The sequence below is a fragment of the Neophocaena asiaeorientalis genome, unplaced genomic scaffold, assembly GCF_003031525.2.
Source record: "Neophocaena asiaeorientalis asiaeorientalis breed wild unplaced genomic scaffold, Neophocaena_asiaeorientalis_V1.1 scaffold70, whole genome shotgun sequence".
Taxonomy (NCBI): Eukaryota; Metazoa; Chordata; class Mammalia; order Artiodactyla; family Phocoenidae; genus Neophocaena; species Neophocaena asiaeorientalis.
The window spans coordinates 13,916,251-13,933,381 of record NW_020175410.1 but is presented as its reverse complement, the minus strand read 5'-3'; the positions used below and the strand labels follow the sequence as shown (position 1 = coordinate 13,933,381).

The 17,131-nt window shown below is 35.8% G+C and overlaps 1 protein-coding gene across 5 annotated transcripts in view; it reads left to right on the top strand.

Annotated features, from left to right (window-relative positions):
- The window catches only part of ANKIB1 (ankyrin repeat and IBR domain containing 1), a 100,431-nt gene that overhangs the window by 3,978 nt on the left and 79,322 nt on the right, over positions 1–17,131 (top strand). For all 5 annotated transcript variants that reach the window (XM_024766995.1, XM_024766994.1, XM_024766992.1 and 2 more), the window contains one exon: positions 9,792–10,069. In XM_024766995.1, the coding sequence (XP_024622763.1) occupies positions 9,882–10,069 (188 nt within the window). In that variant the 5' untranslated portion in view covers positions 9,792–9,881. The remainder of the gene's footprint in view (positions 1–9,791; positions 10,070–17,131) is intronic.

Below are 17,131 nucleotides of genomic sequence, written 5' to 3'. Positions count from 1 at the left end.
TATGCTAGAAAAGATTTGACGTTAAGATTTCTCATTAAGGGGAAGAACTTGTAATATAGTTTTAACAGTTTTTAATTTTTTTTCCAGTAGGTGATTTAAAAAAATTTTTTTAATTGAAGTATAGTTGATTTACAATGTTGTGTTAATATCTGCTGTACAGCAATGTGATTCAGTTATATATACGTTCTTTTTTTAATATTCTTTTCCATTATGTTTTATCATATGATATTGAATATAGCTCTCTGCTATACAGTAGGACCTTACTGTCTATCTGTTCTCTATATAAAAGCTTATATCTGCTAACCCCAACCTCCCTCTCCAAACCTCCCCCAATTCCCTGCCCCTTGGCAACCACCAGTCTGTTCTCTGTCCGAGATTCTGTTTCTGTTTCGTAGATAGGTTCATTTGTGTCATATTTTATTGGGTTGGCCAAAAACTTAATTCAGTTTTTCTGTAGGATCTTATGGGAACAAACCGAACGAACTTTTTGGCCAACCCAATAGATTCCACACATAAGTGATATCATACGGTATTTGTCTTTCTCTTTCTGATATACTTCACTTAGTAGGATAATCTCTAGTTGCATCCATGTTGCTGCAAATGGCATTATTTTGTTCGTTTTTATGGCTCAGTAGTATTCCATTGTATATATTATGTACCACATCTTTATCCATTCATCTGTCAATGGACATTTAGGTTGTTTCCATGTCTTGACTATTGTAAACATTGCTCCTATGAACATAGGGGTGCATGTATCTTTTTGAATTATAGATTTGTCTGGATATATACCTGGGAGTGGGATTGCTAGATCATATGGTAATTCTATTTTTAGTTTTCTGAGGATCCTCCGTACTGTTTTCCACAGTGGTTGCAACAACTTACATTGCCACCAGCAGTGTAGGAGTGTTCCATTCCCTGCACGTCCTCTCCAGCATTTGTTATTTGTAAGCTTTTTAATGATGGCCATTCTGACTGGTGTGAGATGGTAACTCTTTGTAGTTTTGATTTGCATTTCTCTAATAATTAGCAATGTTGAGCATCTTTTCATGTGCCTATTGGCCATCTGTATTTCTTCTTTGGAGAAATGTCTATTTAGATCTTCTGCCCATTTTTGGATTGGGTTGTTTGTTTTTTTGTTGTTGACTTATATGAACTCTTTGTATTTTTTGGAAATTGAGCCGTTGTCGGTCGCATCATTTTGCAAATATTTTCCCATTCTGTAGGTTGTCTTTTTTTTTTTTTATGGTTTCCTTTGCTATGCAAAAGCTTGTAAGTTTAAGTCCCATTTGTTTATTTTTGTTTTTATTTCTATTGCCTTAGGAGACTGGCCTAAGAAGACATTGATATGATTTATGTATGTCAGAGAATGTTTTGCCTATGTTCTCTTCTAGGAGTTTTATGGTGTCATGTCTTATGTTTAAGTCTTTAAGCCATTTTGAGTTTACTTTTGTGTATGGTGAGAGGGTGTGTTCTAATTTTATAGATTTGCATGCGGCAGTCCAACATTCCCAGCACCACTTGCTGAAGAGACTGTCTTTTTCCCATTGTATATTCTTGCCTCCTTTGTCAAAGATTAATTGACTGTAGGTGTGTGGGTTTATTTCTGGTCTCTCTGTTCTGTTCCATTGATCCATATGTCTGTTTTTGTGCCAATACCATGCTGTTTTGATTACTGTAGCTTTGTAGTATTGTTGGAAGTCTCGGAGAGTTAGGCCTCCTGCTTTGTTCTTTTTCTTCAGGATTGCTTTGGCAATTCTGGCCTTTTATGGTTCCATAGGAATTTTAGGATTATTCTAGTTCTGTGAGAAATGTCATGGATAAATTGATAAGGATCACATTAAACCTGTAAATTGTTTTGGGTAGTATGGCCATTTTAACAATATTAATTCTTCTAATCCAAGGGCATGAGATATCTTTCTATTTCTTTGAATCATCTTCAATTTCCATTATTAACGTTTTATAGTTCTTAGTGTATAAGTCTTTCACCTCCTTGGTCAGGTCAGGTTAATAATGCTTTGAGTAGAAAGATTCTAATTTCGTAAAGTATTAGTATCTTTTATTTACTAGAGCAGATGAATTGTATAGTATCAAAATGTAATTTCCAGCTGTTGTTTAAACCTTTGAAAAGACAGTTCTGAAGTTCATTATGGTTAACTGTAACACAGATTTTCAAGCATGCATAACTTTTTTTTTCTTCTAGTTAATAAATGGGACCAAGAGCCTAGAAAATGTACTAAAAAATGTTCGTATTCTCCAGGAAGGAGAGAGTATTGAGCTGCATGAAACCTATTCAGCTTTTAAACATTCTCAGTTCAATTCTGACAATTCTTTGATGCTTTGGAGAGTTTTGGTTTCTGCAATAAAAATGTATTCTTTCATATTTAAAAATGACCGTACTCATCTATTAGTAGGATATATGCTTTATCAGCAATATGATATGGTTCAGTCTAATTGTTTTTCAGACCTTCTCAAATTTTTTTTTTTTTTTTTTGCGGTACACGGGCCTCTCATTTTTTGCAGTACGCGGGCCTCTCACTGCTGTGGCCTCTCCCGTTGCGGAGCACAGGCTCCGGACGTGCAGTCTCAGTGGCCATGGCTCACGGGCCCAGCCACTCCGCGGCGTGTGGGATCTTCCTGGACCGGGTCACGAACCCGTGTCCCCTGCATCAGCAGGCAGACTCCCAACCACTGCGCCACCAGGGAAGCCCCCCTCTAAAATTTTTTAAAGGATTGTCATCCACTGTCAGCTCTTTTCACCAAGTTTCATTTGTATTCTGTTCTGTTTGGTTGGTTTTAACCAAAAACTGTCAACAGTTAGCCATTCTTTAGACTAAGGCCTTTTGCTTCTGGTTATACATTCTTGTTTTTAGGACTGTAGAGCATATAATTATTCCTCCTCCAAGTTCCTAAGAAAGGTATCCTTGATATTTTTCGATCCTCAGTCTGACATATGTATTTTAGCTTAACATATACAGTTTTTCCCTTTCAGTGTAACAGAATTCTTGGTACTTAGATCACTGTGTTTTGTTTTCTTAACATCTTTATTGGAGTATAGTTGCTTTACAATGATGTGTTAGTTTCTGCTGTATAACAAAGTGAATCCGCTATACGTATACATATATCCCCATATCTCCTCCCTCTTGTGTCTCCCTCCCACCCTCCCTATCCCACCTTTCTAGGTGGACACAAAGCACCGAGCTGATCTCCCTGTGCTATGCAGCTGCTTCCCACTAGCTATTTTATATTTGGTAGGATCACTGTATTTTCTGACTGGAATAATATTGGGGATAGAATTCCTATTCAAGACATAACTGACAAAAGTCATAAACACATTAGGTACTGGAACCACAGAGATGAATAAGTCAGAATTCCTTTTCTCATTGAACTGTAAAATGCCTATTTAATATCCATGAAGAGAAAGGAAAGTTCACTTAAAAACATTGAGATGCCTTTACGCCAAATAGGCATAAAACATTGTCCTCCTATTCATGTATCCCCTCAGGGTATTGTAAAGGCATGTTATGTAAATAAACATATTAAGCCAAGGTTTTCATTCTGTCTCCTAGCCTCAGACAGTAGCTGCTTATCATTTGCTGTAACACCAGATGTTCTGTATCACATATTAATAATCACATTTTTAAAAAACTATTTTGAAATAATTTAAAACTTAAAAGATGCCAGAACAGTACAAAGAACTCCTTTATCTCCTTCATTCAGATTCCACTATTGTTAATATTTTACTGCATTTCTTCCATTGCCTGTCCTCTCTCTTTCTGTCTTCATATATATGTTACATACATGTTTGTATATGTGTGTATAAATACATATGTACATACCCATTATCATAGTTTTTTTCAGAACCTTTTGGAGCAAGCTGTAGACATGGTGTTCCATCACCCATAAACACTACAGTGTCTATTTCTCAAAAACAAGGCACTCTTATATAACCCTCCAAGTCGGAAGATAAGCATTGGTACAACACTACTGTCTAGTCCAAGGAACCTATTCATATTTCATCGACTATCCCAACAATATCTCTTTCTTTTTTGATCTAGGATCCTATCTGGGAATACATGTTGTATTTAGTTGTCATGTCTTTTCAGACTTCTTCAGCCTCATTTTCCCCCATCTTTCATGTCCTTGACAGTTTTAGGTAGTACATTCTGTAAGATCACCCTGAACCTAAGTCCATGTGATATTTCCTCATGACTCCAATCAAGTCTTGCATTTCTAGCAGGAATACCACAGAAGTAGGGCTGTGCCTGTCTCGGTGCATTGCATCCACAGGCATATGATGTCAAATCATGCTGCTACTGGTAATTAACACCTTGATCATATTGGTGTCCTTTTGTATTTGATCAAAATTTGTGGAGAGGTATTCCAAAATTATGCATCTTGATTCTCATCAAACCTCTACTCACTAGCCTCAGTGTAGGTATCAGTGATGACTCCCACCTGAATTAACTACTTTTATAATTATATTTCTCTATTTTTTTTATTCCTTCTACATGTATTAGTTGGTATTTTATTGTAAGGTAGAATTTTTCTTTCTCCCCTATTTATTTGTTTATTAAATCAGTAAGGACTTGCGGATTTTGATTTTAGTGTGTTGTGATTTGTTACTATCATTATTTATTTTGCTGTTTAAGTTGTCCCTGATTTAGCCAGTGGGAGCCCCTTCAAGCTGGCTCCTGTGTCTATCATGCTCCCATCTCATTCATTGTGCACTTCTGGCAGAACATGCTGTTCCTGGTTCGTCTTGTACTTTGCCTGGTCCAGCCCTGGAATCAGCCATTTCTTCAAGGAGCCCTGTTTGTTTTTTGATATTGTTATTTGTTTTTGTAAAATACGGTGTTTAAAAACAAAGATTTATGGGCTTAGTTTCTCATTGCTACTGAGGTGTCATTGCTTATAGGGGCTAGGAAATGTATCAGTATGTAAGGATGGTTTGTATACACATACATATATGTATAATGTACTAATATACATCCATAATTATTTCTATATCTATGTGCATGTTATAAAACCAGAAGTTGGTTCCTATACTTGCAATTCCAGTCCAATACCCCAGGGTTCTTCTAGTCTTTGCCCTTTCCATGTTTATAATGCCTTCTCTGGTGGTAAGAAACTTAGCTTCACATTAGTCTCATTATAGTTATCACTTGTCTAATTGTTTTGTTACCATTCTCCCTGCCTTGTAGACCATCACCTCCCTTTATCTCTCCCTACCCACACCCTGCCTCGTTGATTGCTGGGCCTGTTGGCCTGTGCTTCTTTGTGAATCCATAAGCCCTCCCTGGGCCCACAGCTCTGTGCAACTCCCTGTCTGCACACAACACCCTGTTATCCTCACCTCTGGGCCACACCTGTGTTGGCCTTCCTGACATGCCCTCACTGCCCTGCATCCTTAGCCAGCATGCTGACTACTTTACATAGCTCAGTATTTCATTAGTTAATTTTTAAGCATATTTCCAGGATTTACAAACATACATGTATGTGATGACCTATACAACTATATAGCATTGCTATAATAAAACTATAGATTTACAAATACACATATATATAATGAAATATACAGCTATATAGTACACACACATAAACACACACTACCTGTGGTAGAATAATTAACCGTAAAGTTCTTCCATCCTGGTATGCATTCCCCTTTGCCATGGGGCTTTGTTGCTTCTCCCATCTATTTCTCCATCTCTTGAGTCTTGTCTAGCCTTGTGATTTGCTTCGGCCAATGAATATGGTGGATGTGATATGTGAGTTCTGGAGCTTAGTCCTTAAGAGAAGACTTAAAAGAATGCTTTCCTGTAGCTGCCATGTAAGGAAGCTGGTCTAGCTTATAGGAGGGTGAAAGAACCAAGACACCCCAGTCAACATCAACCAGCAGACATGAAAGTGGACTATCTTGGACCTACTAACCCAGCTGACTGTTTAGCTGAATGCATCTGCAGAGGAACCAGAGGTGAAAACAGAAAAGAAATGGCTAGCCAACCTATAGAATTGTGAGAAATGACATTGTTTTGAGGCACTAAGTTTGAGGTGGTTTGTTGTGTAGCAGTAGATATATGAAACCATATCTCTTTTCATTTTGGACATCTGTGTTGTCTCTAGTCTTCTATTATGAACAATATTGCAATGAATATCTTGTACATAATATATAATGTTTTAATTTTAATACATAATGCCAGATTATTTTCCAGAAATGTTGATGTAGTTCTTACTGCCGTCATTAAAGTCTGAGAGTAACTATTTCCCTCACAGACTCACTATTACTGATGTTTTCTTTGACAACAAAATCAATTTTAAAAGCATCTTATAATTCTTCATTTTCGTAACTACTTGTGAAGCTGAGCATCTTTTGATAATTTTGTTGGTCCTTTCGATTTTTCAGTTCTTTGAATTGCTTATTCATAGCTTTATTCACTTTTTCCTGTTGGGTTTTTCTTTTTAATTTTTGAGTTTTATTTATTTATACAGCAGGTTCTTTTCCTCTTTTTTTTAACATCTTTATTGGAGTATAATTGCTTTACAATGGTGTGTTAGTTTCTGCTTTACAACAAAATGAATCAGTTATATATATACATATGTTGCCATTTCTCTTCTTAGTGTATACATGTCAATCCCAATCGCCCAATGCAGCACACCAACATCCCCACCCCATCCCCGTAGCTTTCCCCCCTTGGTGTCCATACATTTGCTCTCTACATATGTGTCACAACTTCTGCCCTGCAAACTGGTTCATCTGTACCATTTTTCTAGGTTCCACATATATGCGTTAATATATATTTGTTTTTCTCTTTCTGCCTTACTTCACTCGGAATGACAGTTTCTAAATCCATCCACGTCTCAACAAATGACTCAATTTGTTCCTTTTTGTAGCTGAGTAATATTCCATTGTATATATGTACCACATCTTCCTTATCCATTAGGCTGTCGATGGGCATTTAGATTGCTTCCATAACCTGACTATTGTTAATAGTGCTGCAATGAACATTGGGGTGCATGCGTCTTTTTGAATTATGGTTTTCTCTGGGTATATGCCCAGTAGTGGGATTGCTGGATCATATGGTAATTCTACTTTTAGTTTTTTAAGGAACCTCCATACTGTTCTCCATACTGGCTATATCAATTTACATTCCCACCAACAGTGCAAGAGGGTTCCCTTTTCTCCACACCCTCTCCAGCATTTGTTGTCTGTAGATTTTCTGATGATGCCCATTCTAACTGGTGTGAGGTGATACCTCATTATAGTTTTGATTTGCATTTCTCTAATAATTAGTGATGTTGAACAGCTTTTCATGTGCTTCTTGGCCGTCTATATGTCTTCTTTGGAGAAATGTCTATTTAGGTCTTCTGCTCATTTTTCGATTGGGTTGTTTGTTTCTTTAATATTGAGCTGCATATATATTTTGGAGATTAATCGTTTGTCGGTTGATTCATTAGCAAATATTTTCTCCTATTCTGAGGGTTGTCTTTTTGTCTTGTTTATGGTTTCCTTTACTGTGAAAAAACTTTGAAGTTTCATTAGGTCCCATTTGTTTATTTTTGTTTTTATTTCCATTACTCTACGAGGTGGATCAAAAAAGATCTTGCTGGGGATTCCCTGGTGGCGCAGTGGTGGATAGTCCACCTGCCGGTGCAGGGGACACGGCTTTGTGCCCCGGTCCAGGAAGATCCCACGTGTCGCGGAGTGGATGGGCCCATGAGCCATGGCTGCTTAGCCTGCGTATCGGGAGCCTGTGCTCCACAACGGGAGAGGCCACAACTTTGTTTTTGGATGGAATGTCCTGTAAATATCAATTAAATCTATCTAGTCTGTTGTGTCATTTAAAGCTTCTGTTTCCTTATTTATTTTCATTTTGGATGATCTGTCCATTGGTGTAAGTGAGGAGTTAAAGTCCCCCACTGTTATTATGTTACTGTCGATTTTGTCTTTTAGAGCTGTTAGTAGTTGCCTTATGTATTAAGGTGCTCTTGTGTTGGGTGCATATATGTTTGTAATTGTTATATCTTCTTGGATTGATCCCCTGATCATTATGTAGTGTCCTTCCTTATCTCTTGTAACATTCTTTATTTTAAAGTCTATTTTATCTGATATGAGTATAGGTACTCCAGCTTTCTTTTGATTTCCATTTGCATGGAATATCTTTTTCCATCCCCTCACTTTCAGTCTGTATGTGTCCCTAGGTCTGAAGTGGGTCTCTTGTAGACAGCATATAAATGGGTCTTGTTTTTGTATCCATTCAGCAAGCCTGTGTCTTTTGGTTGGAGCATTTAATCCATTCATGTTTAAGGTAAATATCAATATGTATGTTCCTATGACCATTTTCTTAATTGTTTTGGGTTTGTTTTTGTAGTTCCTTTTCTTCTTTTGTGTTTCCCACTTAGAGAAATTCCTTTAGCATTTGTTGTAGAGCTTGTTTGGTGGGGCTGAATTCTGTTAGCTTTTGCTTGCCTGTAAAGCTTTTGATTTCTCCATCACATCTGAATGAGACCTTGCCAGGTAGAGTAATCTTGGTTGTAGGTTCTTCCCTTTCATCACTTTAAGTATATCATGCCACTCCCTTCTGGCTTGTAGAGTTTCTGCTGAGAAATCAGCTGTTAATCTTATGGGAGTTCCTTTGTATGTTATTTGTCATTTTTCCCTTGCTGCTTTTAATAATCTTTCTTTGTCTTTAATTTTTGCCAGTTTGATTACTGTGTGTTTCAGCGTGTTTCTCCTTGGGTTTATCCTGTATGGAACTCTCTGCACTTCCTGGACTTGGGTGGCTATTTCCTTTCCCATGTTAGGGAAGTTTTTGACTATAATCTCTCCAAATATTTTCTCTGGTCCTTTCTCTCTCTCTTCTCCTTCTGGTAGCCCTATAATGTGAATGTTACTGCATTTAATATTGTCCCATAGGTCTGTTAGGCTGTCTTCCTTTCTTTTCATTTTTTCTTCATTCTTGTCTGCAGCAGTGAATTCCACCATTCTGTCTTCCAGGTCACTTATCCATTGTTCTGCCTCAGTTATTCTGCTATTGATTCCTTGTAGTGTAGTTTTCATTTCAGTTATTGTATTATTCATCTCTGTTTCTTTGTTCTTTAATTCTTCTAGGTCTTTGTTAAACATTTCTTGCATCTTCTTGATCTTTGCCTCCATTCCTTTGGATGACCTTCACTATCATTATTCTGAATTCTTTTTCTGGAAGGTTGCCTGTCTCCACTTCATTTAGTTGTTTTTGTGGGGTTTTATCTTGTTCTTTCATCTGGTACATAGCCCTCTGCCTTTTCATTTTGTCTGTCTTTCTGTGAATGTGCTTTTTGTTCCATAGGGTGCAGGATTGTAATTCTTCTTGCTTCTCTGGAGTTCTTATATGAGGAAGATTTCTGACATTTTTCACTATCCTACAAATTGACTGAGTCAGATTTATATATAATTTATACAGGGATTTAAGTGTATTCATCCATAGATTTTAATCAAGCTCATTTCCTGCCTATGTGAAGGAGAAAATTGAAAAGCACATATATGTAGGTAACTTTTATAGTATAAAGTACAGCCTGTGAAACCTTAACAGTTTCTGTGTGGAAAAATGTTATAGTTTAACAAGTTAATTGGGGTAACATTAAAAGTTTGAGACGTTTTGCCTATTAAGATAAATTTGGTAAATTTAGTATAATTTATTCCCTTACATATGCTTCCTAGATTTTATTTGTGTTCCTAATTATGATACTGTTTCTTTAGGATACTGCTTCATAATTAGTTTTTCACAATCTAATTTAATAATTTTTTCCTCCATTAGAATGTGAAACATGTTGTAGAAGCATTCAAGAAGTGGCTGAAGGGGGAAGGAAAAAGTGCCACTACCTATCAGAAAAAAACAAAACAAAACATGGGAAATACAACCACCAAATTCCGTAAAGCACTCATCAATGGTGATGAAAACCTGGCCTGCCAAATATATGAAAACAACCCTCAGCTAAAAGAATCCCTTGATCCAAATACATCTTACGGGGAGCCCTACCAGCACAATACGCCATTACACTATGCTGCTAGACATGGAATGAATAGAATATTAGGGTAAGTATTACTGTAAAGCAATTGATAACAAGTTAGAGAAAGGGAAGAAAAAACCTGATCTTTAGAAAATATATGCATATGTGTGCATGTTATGTGGTATTGTAGTGAATTAAACTTTGTAGAATTGAATATGCGTAAATTATTAAGTATGATTTTTTTATTATGCCTAAATTAGACCAAAGGTTTCAGTAGTGAGGTTAGTTCACATATTATTTTTACTGTAAATACGTTTTGATCCTCAGTATGTTTCATAGTATGAACTTTTTATAATAGTGTAGTGTTTAATTTACAACATTTCAATTCTAGAAAAGTACTTATCAACTCTCAAAAAATTGCAGGGAATTGTGCCCTAGGCAATTTAAGTTGAAAAACTAATGTGTTTACCTTACCTATTCATGATCAGATTTGAGTTTTCTTCTTTTAATGGGGTTCAGTTACTTGAAAAAACTTTTCTAAAAGCAAACCATTTCCTTGGAACTGAAAATACTAAGAAACTTAAAAAAAATCTCTTCAACAAGAAAGCATTAGTGGCAGCAAATATGTGAAGATTCTTCCTAATTACATGGTGTTTGCTAGCTTATAAGATGAAAGAAGCAAAGGATAGAAAAGTAATTCCAAAACAAATTTAGTCTTTAGAAGTAGATTATTCAGTTATGGAAGTCTGATGCTAGGAGAGAAAGAAACACTTCTTTGCTTATGCAGTGAAATATAATTCTTCAACCAATATCCTGAGCACTTTAGAACTTGACAAAAAACTTTTCAGTCCTTTCTCTATTTCTTTTTATACAAATTTGTCATTCAAAATAAGCTGCTCTTTTTGGTATCCCTGAATCATGCCATGTGTGTTGTCTGCCATGTTCATTGTGCTCTTTCTGCCAGGAGTATCCCACTCCTCTCAGCTTTCTCTTTCTTACCTAAATTTTAGCCTTCCTTCAAGGTCCTAGGCACACTTTATCTATCTTCTTAGCCTGTCACAACCCATAGGAACTTTAGTCTTTTGTTGAACTTCTATGATTCTTTTTTGTTTGTTTGTATTACTTGTTTGGTATACACTATGTCATTGTATTTTATAATTTTGTGTATCTTCTCTTTGCCTACCTAAAGTTCAGCTTTTTTAAAGGACCTTCTTAATACTTCTAGCATCTAGCATAGTATCTTACACAAAGTAAGTAGAAATATCATAAAATCATGGCACAGGAAATATCTTTATGATCAGGATTTGTGACTGACAAAAATTCCATAAATAATTTATGTTTTCCAGGCTTATGACTATCAAGTAGTTATTTTTGTAACCTCCTAAAAAAAAAATGGTTTTTTTTTTTTTTTTTTTTTTTTTTTTTGCGATACGCGGGCCTCTCACTGTTGTGGCCTCTCCTGCTGCGGAGCACAGGCTCCGGACGCGCAGGCCCAGCGGCCACGGTTCACAGGCCCAGCGGGTCCGCGGCACGCGGGATCCTCCTGGACCGGGCACGAACCCGCGTCCCGTGCATCGGCAGGTGGACTCTCAACCACTGCGCCACCAGGGAATCCCCTAAAATAGGTATTTTTTTGACTTAAAAACAGGTATTTCTATAACCTCTCCTTTTTGCATTTATCTTTTATTTTCATTTCTTGTAAAATACCCACTTAGAAGCCACCTCCAACTCATATTGTTATACTTTTTCTTCCAAAACTGGGTCTTCCCTATGTTAATGACACTAACATGTTGTACTAATAAAATAATGGTAAACACATTGAGGCCTTGCTATTTTCTTTTTTGTTTGTTTTGTTTTTATTTCCATTATTCTAGGAGGTGGATCAATAAAGATCTTGCTGTGATTTATGTCAAAGAGTGTTCTTATGTTTTCCTCTAAGAGTTTTACAGTGGCTGGTCTTACATTTAGGTCACTAATCCATTTTGAGTTTATTTTTGTGTATGGTGTTAGGGAGTGTTCTAATTTCATTCTTTTACATGTAGCTGTCCAGTTTTCCCAGCACCACTTATTGAAGAAACTGTCTTTTCTCCATTGTATATCCTTGCCTCCTTTGTCATAGATTAGTTGACCGTAGGTGCGTGGGTTTATCTCTGGGCTTTCTATCTTGTTCCATTGATCTATGTTTCTGTTTTTGTGCCAGAACATATTGTCTTGATTACTGTAGCTTTGTAGTATAGTCTGAAGTCAGAGAGTCTCATTCCTCCAGCTCCGTTTTTTTCCCTCAAGACTGCTTTGGCTATTCGGGGTCTTTTGTGTCTCCATACAAATTTGGTAATTTGATAGGGATTGCATTGAATCTGTAGATTGCTTTGGGTAGTATAGTTATTTTCACAATGTTGATTCTTTCAATCCAAGAATGTGGTATATCTCTCCATCTGTTGGTATCATCTTTAATTTCTTTCATCAGTGTCTTATAGTTTTCTGCATACAGGTCTTTTGTCTCCCTAGATAGGTTTATTTCTAGGTATTTTATTCTTTTTGTTGTAATGGTAAATGGGAGTGTTTCCTTAATTTCAGATTTTTCATCATTAGTGTATACAAATGCAAGAGATTTCTGTGCATTAATTTTGTATCCTGCAACTTTACCAAATTCATTGATTAGCTCTAGTAGTTTTCTGGTGGCATTTTCAGGATTCTCTATGTATAGTATCGTGTCATCTGCAAACAGTGACGGTTTTACTTCTTCTTTTCCAATTTGTATTCCTTTTATTTCTTTTTCTTCTCTTATTGCAATCACTAGGACTTCTAAAACTATGTTGAATAATAGTGGTGAGAGTGGACATCCTTATCTTGTTCCTGATCTTAGAGGAAATGCTTTCAGTTTTTCACCATTGAGAATGATGTTTGCTGTGGGTTTGTCGTATATGGCCTTTATTATGTTGAGGTAGGTTCCCTCTATGCCCACTCTCTGGAGAGTTTTTATCATAAATGGGTGTTGAATTTTGTCAAAAGTTTTTTCTGCATCTATTAAGATGATCATATGGTTTTTCTTCTTCAGTTTGTTAATATGGTGTATCACATTCATTGATTTGCGTATACTGAAGAATCCTTGCATCCCTGGGATAAATCCCACTTGATCATGGTGTATGATCCTTTTAATGTGTTGTTGGATTCTGTTTGCTAGTATTTTGTTGAGGATTTTTGCATCTGTATTCATCAGTGATACTGGTCTGTAATTTTCTTTTTTTGTAGTATCTTTGTCTGGTTTTGGTATCAGGGTGATGGTGAGGCCTTACTATTTTCTAGGCACTATTAACAGTGCTCTACATGCATTGTCTGACTTAATCCTCACTACAGCTCTATGAGTTCGTTAATCATATGCATTTCAGAGGTGAGAAAACTGAAGCACCGAAGGATTAAGCAACTTGTCAGAACTGTGCTGCTTGTAAATGGTAAAGCTGTTTGCCCAGGCAGATGACTGTAGGCTGTAGGCTTTTCAACACTGTGATAACCTCTTATCTCTATAGGCAAATAAGCCTATATGTCAGGGCTGCCTAAAACACTGATTAGCAAAACAAATAAGTCACTCTGAACTTAAGTTTCCCTGTCTATAAAATAGATACACATAAAACTTGTGGGACAGTTAATGTGTTATATGTCTCATGGTGCCTAGCATATAATATTATTACTTCTCATGTTTGTAACCCTAAATAACTTCCAATCATCTTTGACTTACTCCTTGCTCTTCCTTTACCTAACCTGCTACTAATGCAAAGTTCACTAAGTCTTATCTCTTGGATTCTCTTCTTTGCATTCCTGTTGCCCCAAGCTTTGTTCACTCTTACCAGCCCCTTCTTCCAATACTGAAAATACCTGACTCCTGAATGATCTTTTTGCAAGTCTTTTTCTCCTATAATCTCATGTCCAGGTTAATCTTGCTAAAAGTATAGCCTTTTCAATGTTCTATCATGAGAAAACTGTAACTACACTACCATCTGACTTATTCTATTTGGCTTCTGAAGCCAACTTTTCTATGCCCTAATTCTACCGATTCAGCCTAGTCTCTCATTGTTCTCTAACATGATCATATCAGTCAATCTGGTTACCCTCCCTCTTGCTTTCCCCACTTTTAAAAATGCCACCCCCTTAGCTTTATTCCTGTTAGTCCTTGATTCTGAAATGTCTTCTTTCTTCTCTAATTTCTTGTCCTTTAAGTCCTCACTTGGTTTCTGTCTTTTCATGAATTCATTACCAACTATTCTGACCTGCAGTATTCTTTCTGTTCTCTGAAATTCCTACAACTTAGATTTTAAACCATCCAATTGTCATTAAACTCATCTCTTTGACTAGATTGTAAATATTACAAATACACTGCTACACAGTTAGTAATGCTCTCAATAGATTAACTCTTGATTACTTAATCTGTTAAGGCTTTCTTTTTTTGAGTTGAACATTTTCAGTGAAATTACAAAACTGTTGCTTTAGCTTCTGAATATTGAACACTATAATAATATTTAATATCAAGTCTTGTTATGTGATTAATTAAAACTTGCTTAGAATACCAAGGTAAAATGTATTTAAATATTATTATTACTAAGGTAATATGTATATTTTAATATAAAAGAAATCAAGTAGCAAAATATATTCTAACCATTTATAGTGTAATTTAAAATATACTTTATGAAATTAGAAAACATTGTATAAGAAAGTTATCTAATCCAGTGAGTCTTTTTTAAAATTTATTTTATTCAAGTATAGTTGATTTACAGTGTTGTATTTTCTGCTGTACAGCAAAGTGATTCAGTTATGTGTTTATATATATATATTTATACACACACACATTCTTTTTCATACTCCTTTCCATTATGGTTTATCACAGGATATTGAATATAGTTCCCTGTACTGTACAGTAAGACCTTGTTGTTTATCCATTCTGTATATACCAATTTGCATCTGCTAATCCCAAACTCCCACTCCTACCCTCTCCTACCCCCCACCCCCTTGGCAACCACCAGTCTATTCTGTGTCCCTGATTTTGTTTGTTTCCTGGATAGGTTCATTTGTGTAATATTTTAGATTCCACATATCATGATATCATATGGTATTTGTCTTTGTCTTTCTGACTTACTTACTTAGTATGGTAATCTCTAGGTCCATCCACGTTGCTGCATATGGCATTGTTTCTTTTTTATGGCTGAGTAGTATTTCATTGTGTATATGTACCGCATCTTCTTTATCCATTCATCTGTTGATGGACATTTAGGTTGTTTCCATATGTAATCCAGTGAGTTTTAAAGTGTGTTCTGAGGACTCCTAGATCCTGAGACTCTTTCAAGGAGGTGCAGTAGGTCAAAACTATTTTTATACTAATTTTAAGATGTTATTTGCCTTTTTTTCACTGCGTTGACATTTGCAGTTGTAGTTCAAAAAGCAGAGGATAAAACTGCGGACGCCTTTAGATGAATCAAGGAAGTGGCACCAAACCTTACTAGTAATTGGATTCCTCTCTGCCGGGCTCTTGCTGTTTTTTTTTTTTTTTTTAAAAAGCCATTTCACTTAAAATGTCCTCAATGAAGCATTAAAATTACTAATTTTACTTAATCTCCATCCTCGATTACACATCTTCTTAATATTCTATGTGACAAATGTGAAGAATTCATAAATCACTTCTGCTGCTGTATGATGTTAGGTTTGAGAAAGAGCACTTGTACTTTTGTTTGAGGTATGAGTTGAACTACTTATTTTTTCGTGAAACAACATTTTAAATTAACAACATTCAGACTGGGATACTGGCTGGCTGACATTTTTCTTGAAAATGTATGACATAAGTGAGCCTATCAATTCAAGGGAAAACTGAGAGTATTTGTTGCTAATGATAAAATTTGAGTTTTCAAGTGAATATTGGAATTTTGAAAACTTGTATTTACTGCCTTCAGCTTGATAGTTTCCCATTACTTAGGGACTTTCCTGAATAACAGTGGTGGTGATATAAATTAATATGATTATTTAAAATATTGTATAATGAAATGTGACAAAAATCTAGAAGCTCTGTGTAACTCACTGAATTAGTATTTTTCAGAAGATCAGTATATGGTTTTTTACAATTATGCATGGGTAAAAGATTTATTCAAAATGCAAGGTAGACCAATGGATTTTAATGTAATAGAGTACAAAAGTTCATTTCATAAGATATCATATTTTATATTGCAAGTAATCTTTAAGAAATGACCACTTGTTGAATTTTTAGCATAGTATCAAATATGACTATTCACAGTTATTTGAAAAGGCTATTTTAAAATACTTCTCCCTTTTGTGATTATATAAGGCTGGATTTTTTTCATATGCTTGAACCCAAATGACACATATCACAACACATTGAATGCTGTGAGAATCTGTCTGTCTTCCATTAGCCAGATATTAAATAAAATTTGTAAACATGTAAAACAATGCCATTGTGCTCACTTAATTTTCAAAAAATGTATAGTTATTTTTTCATTTTAAGATATTAGGAATGTTAACTATGTAATGATATTAGGAATGTTAAATATGTAATGAGTTTATTTTTTAATTAATAAATGTTTTAAAATATCTTTTAATTTTTAATATGATGAATATCTATATAACTCAAATAAACAAAGGTTCTTAGGAATCTTTTCATTTTTAAATTTTTATTGGGGTGTACTTGATTTACAATGTTGTGTTTCTGCTGTACAGCAAAGTGAATCAGTTACACATGTACATATATCCACTCTTTTTTAGATTCTTTTCACATTACAGAGTAATGAGTAGAGTTCCCTGTAATATACAGTAGGTCCTTATTAGTTATCTATTTTATATATAGTAGTGTGTATATGTCCATCCCAATCTCCCAATAGGAATCTTCAGTAATTTTTAAAGTTGTGAAAGTTGTAAAAGTCTACTACCAAAAAGTTTAAAAATTGCTGATCTGAGGGCTTCCCTGGTGGCGCAGTGGTTGAGAGTCCGCCTGCCGATGCAGGGGACACGGGTTCGTACCCTGGTCCAGGAAGATCCTACATGCCACAGAGCAGCTGGGCCCGTGAGCCATGGCCGCTGAGCTTGCGCGTCCGGAGCCTGTGCTCCGCAGCGGGAGAGGTCACAACAGTGAGAGGCCCGCGTACCGTCAAAA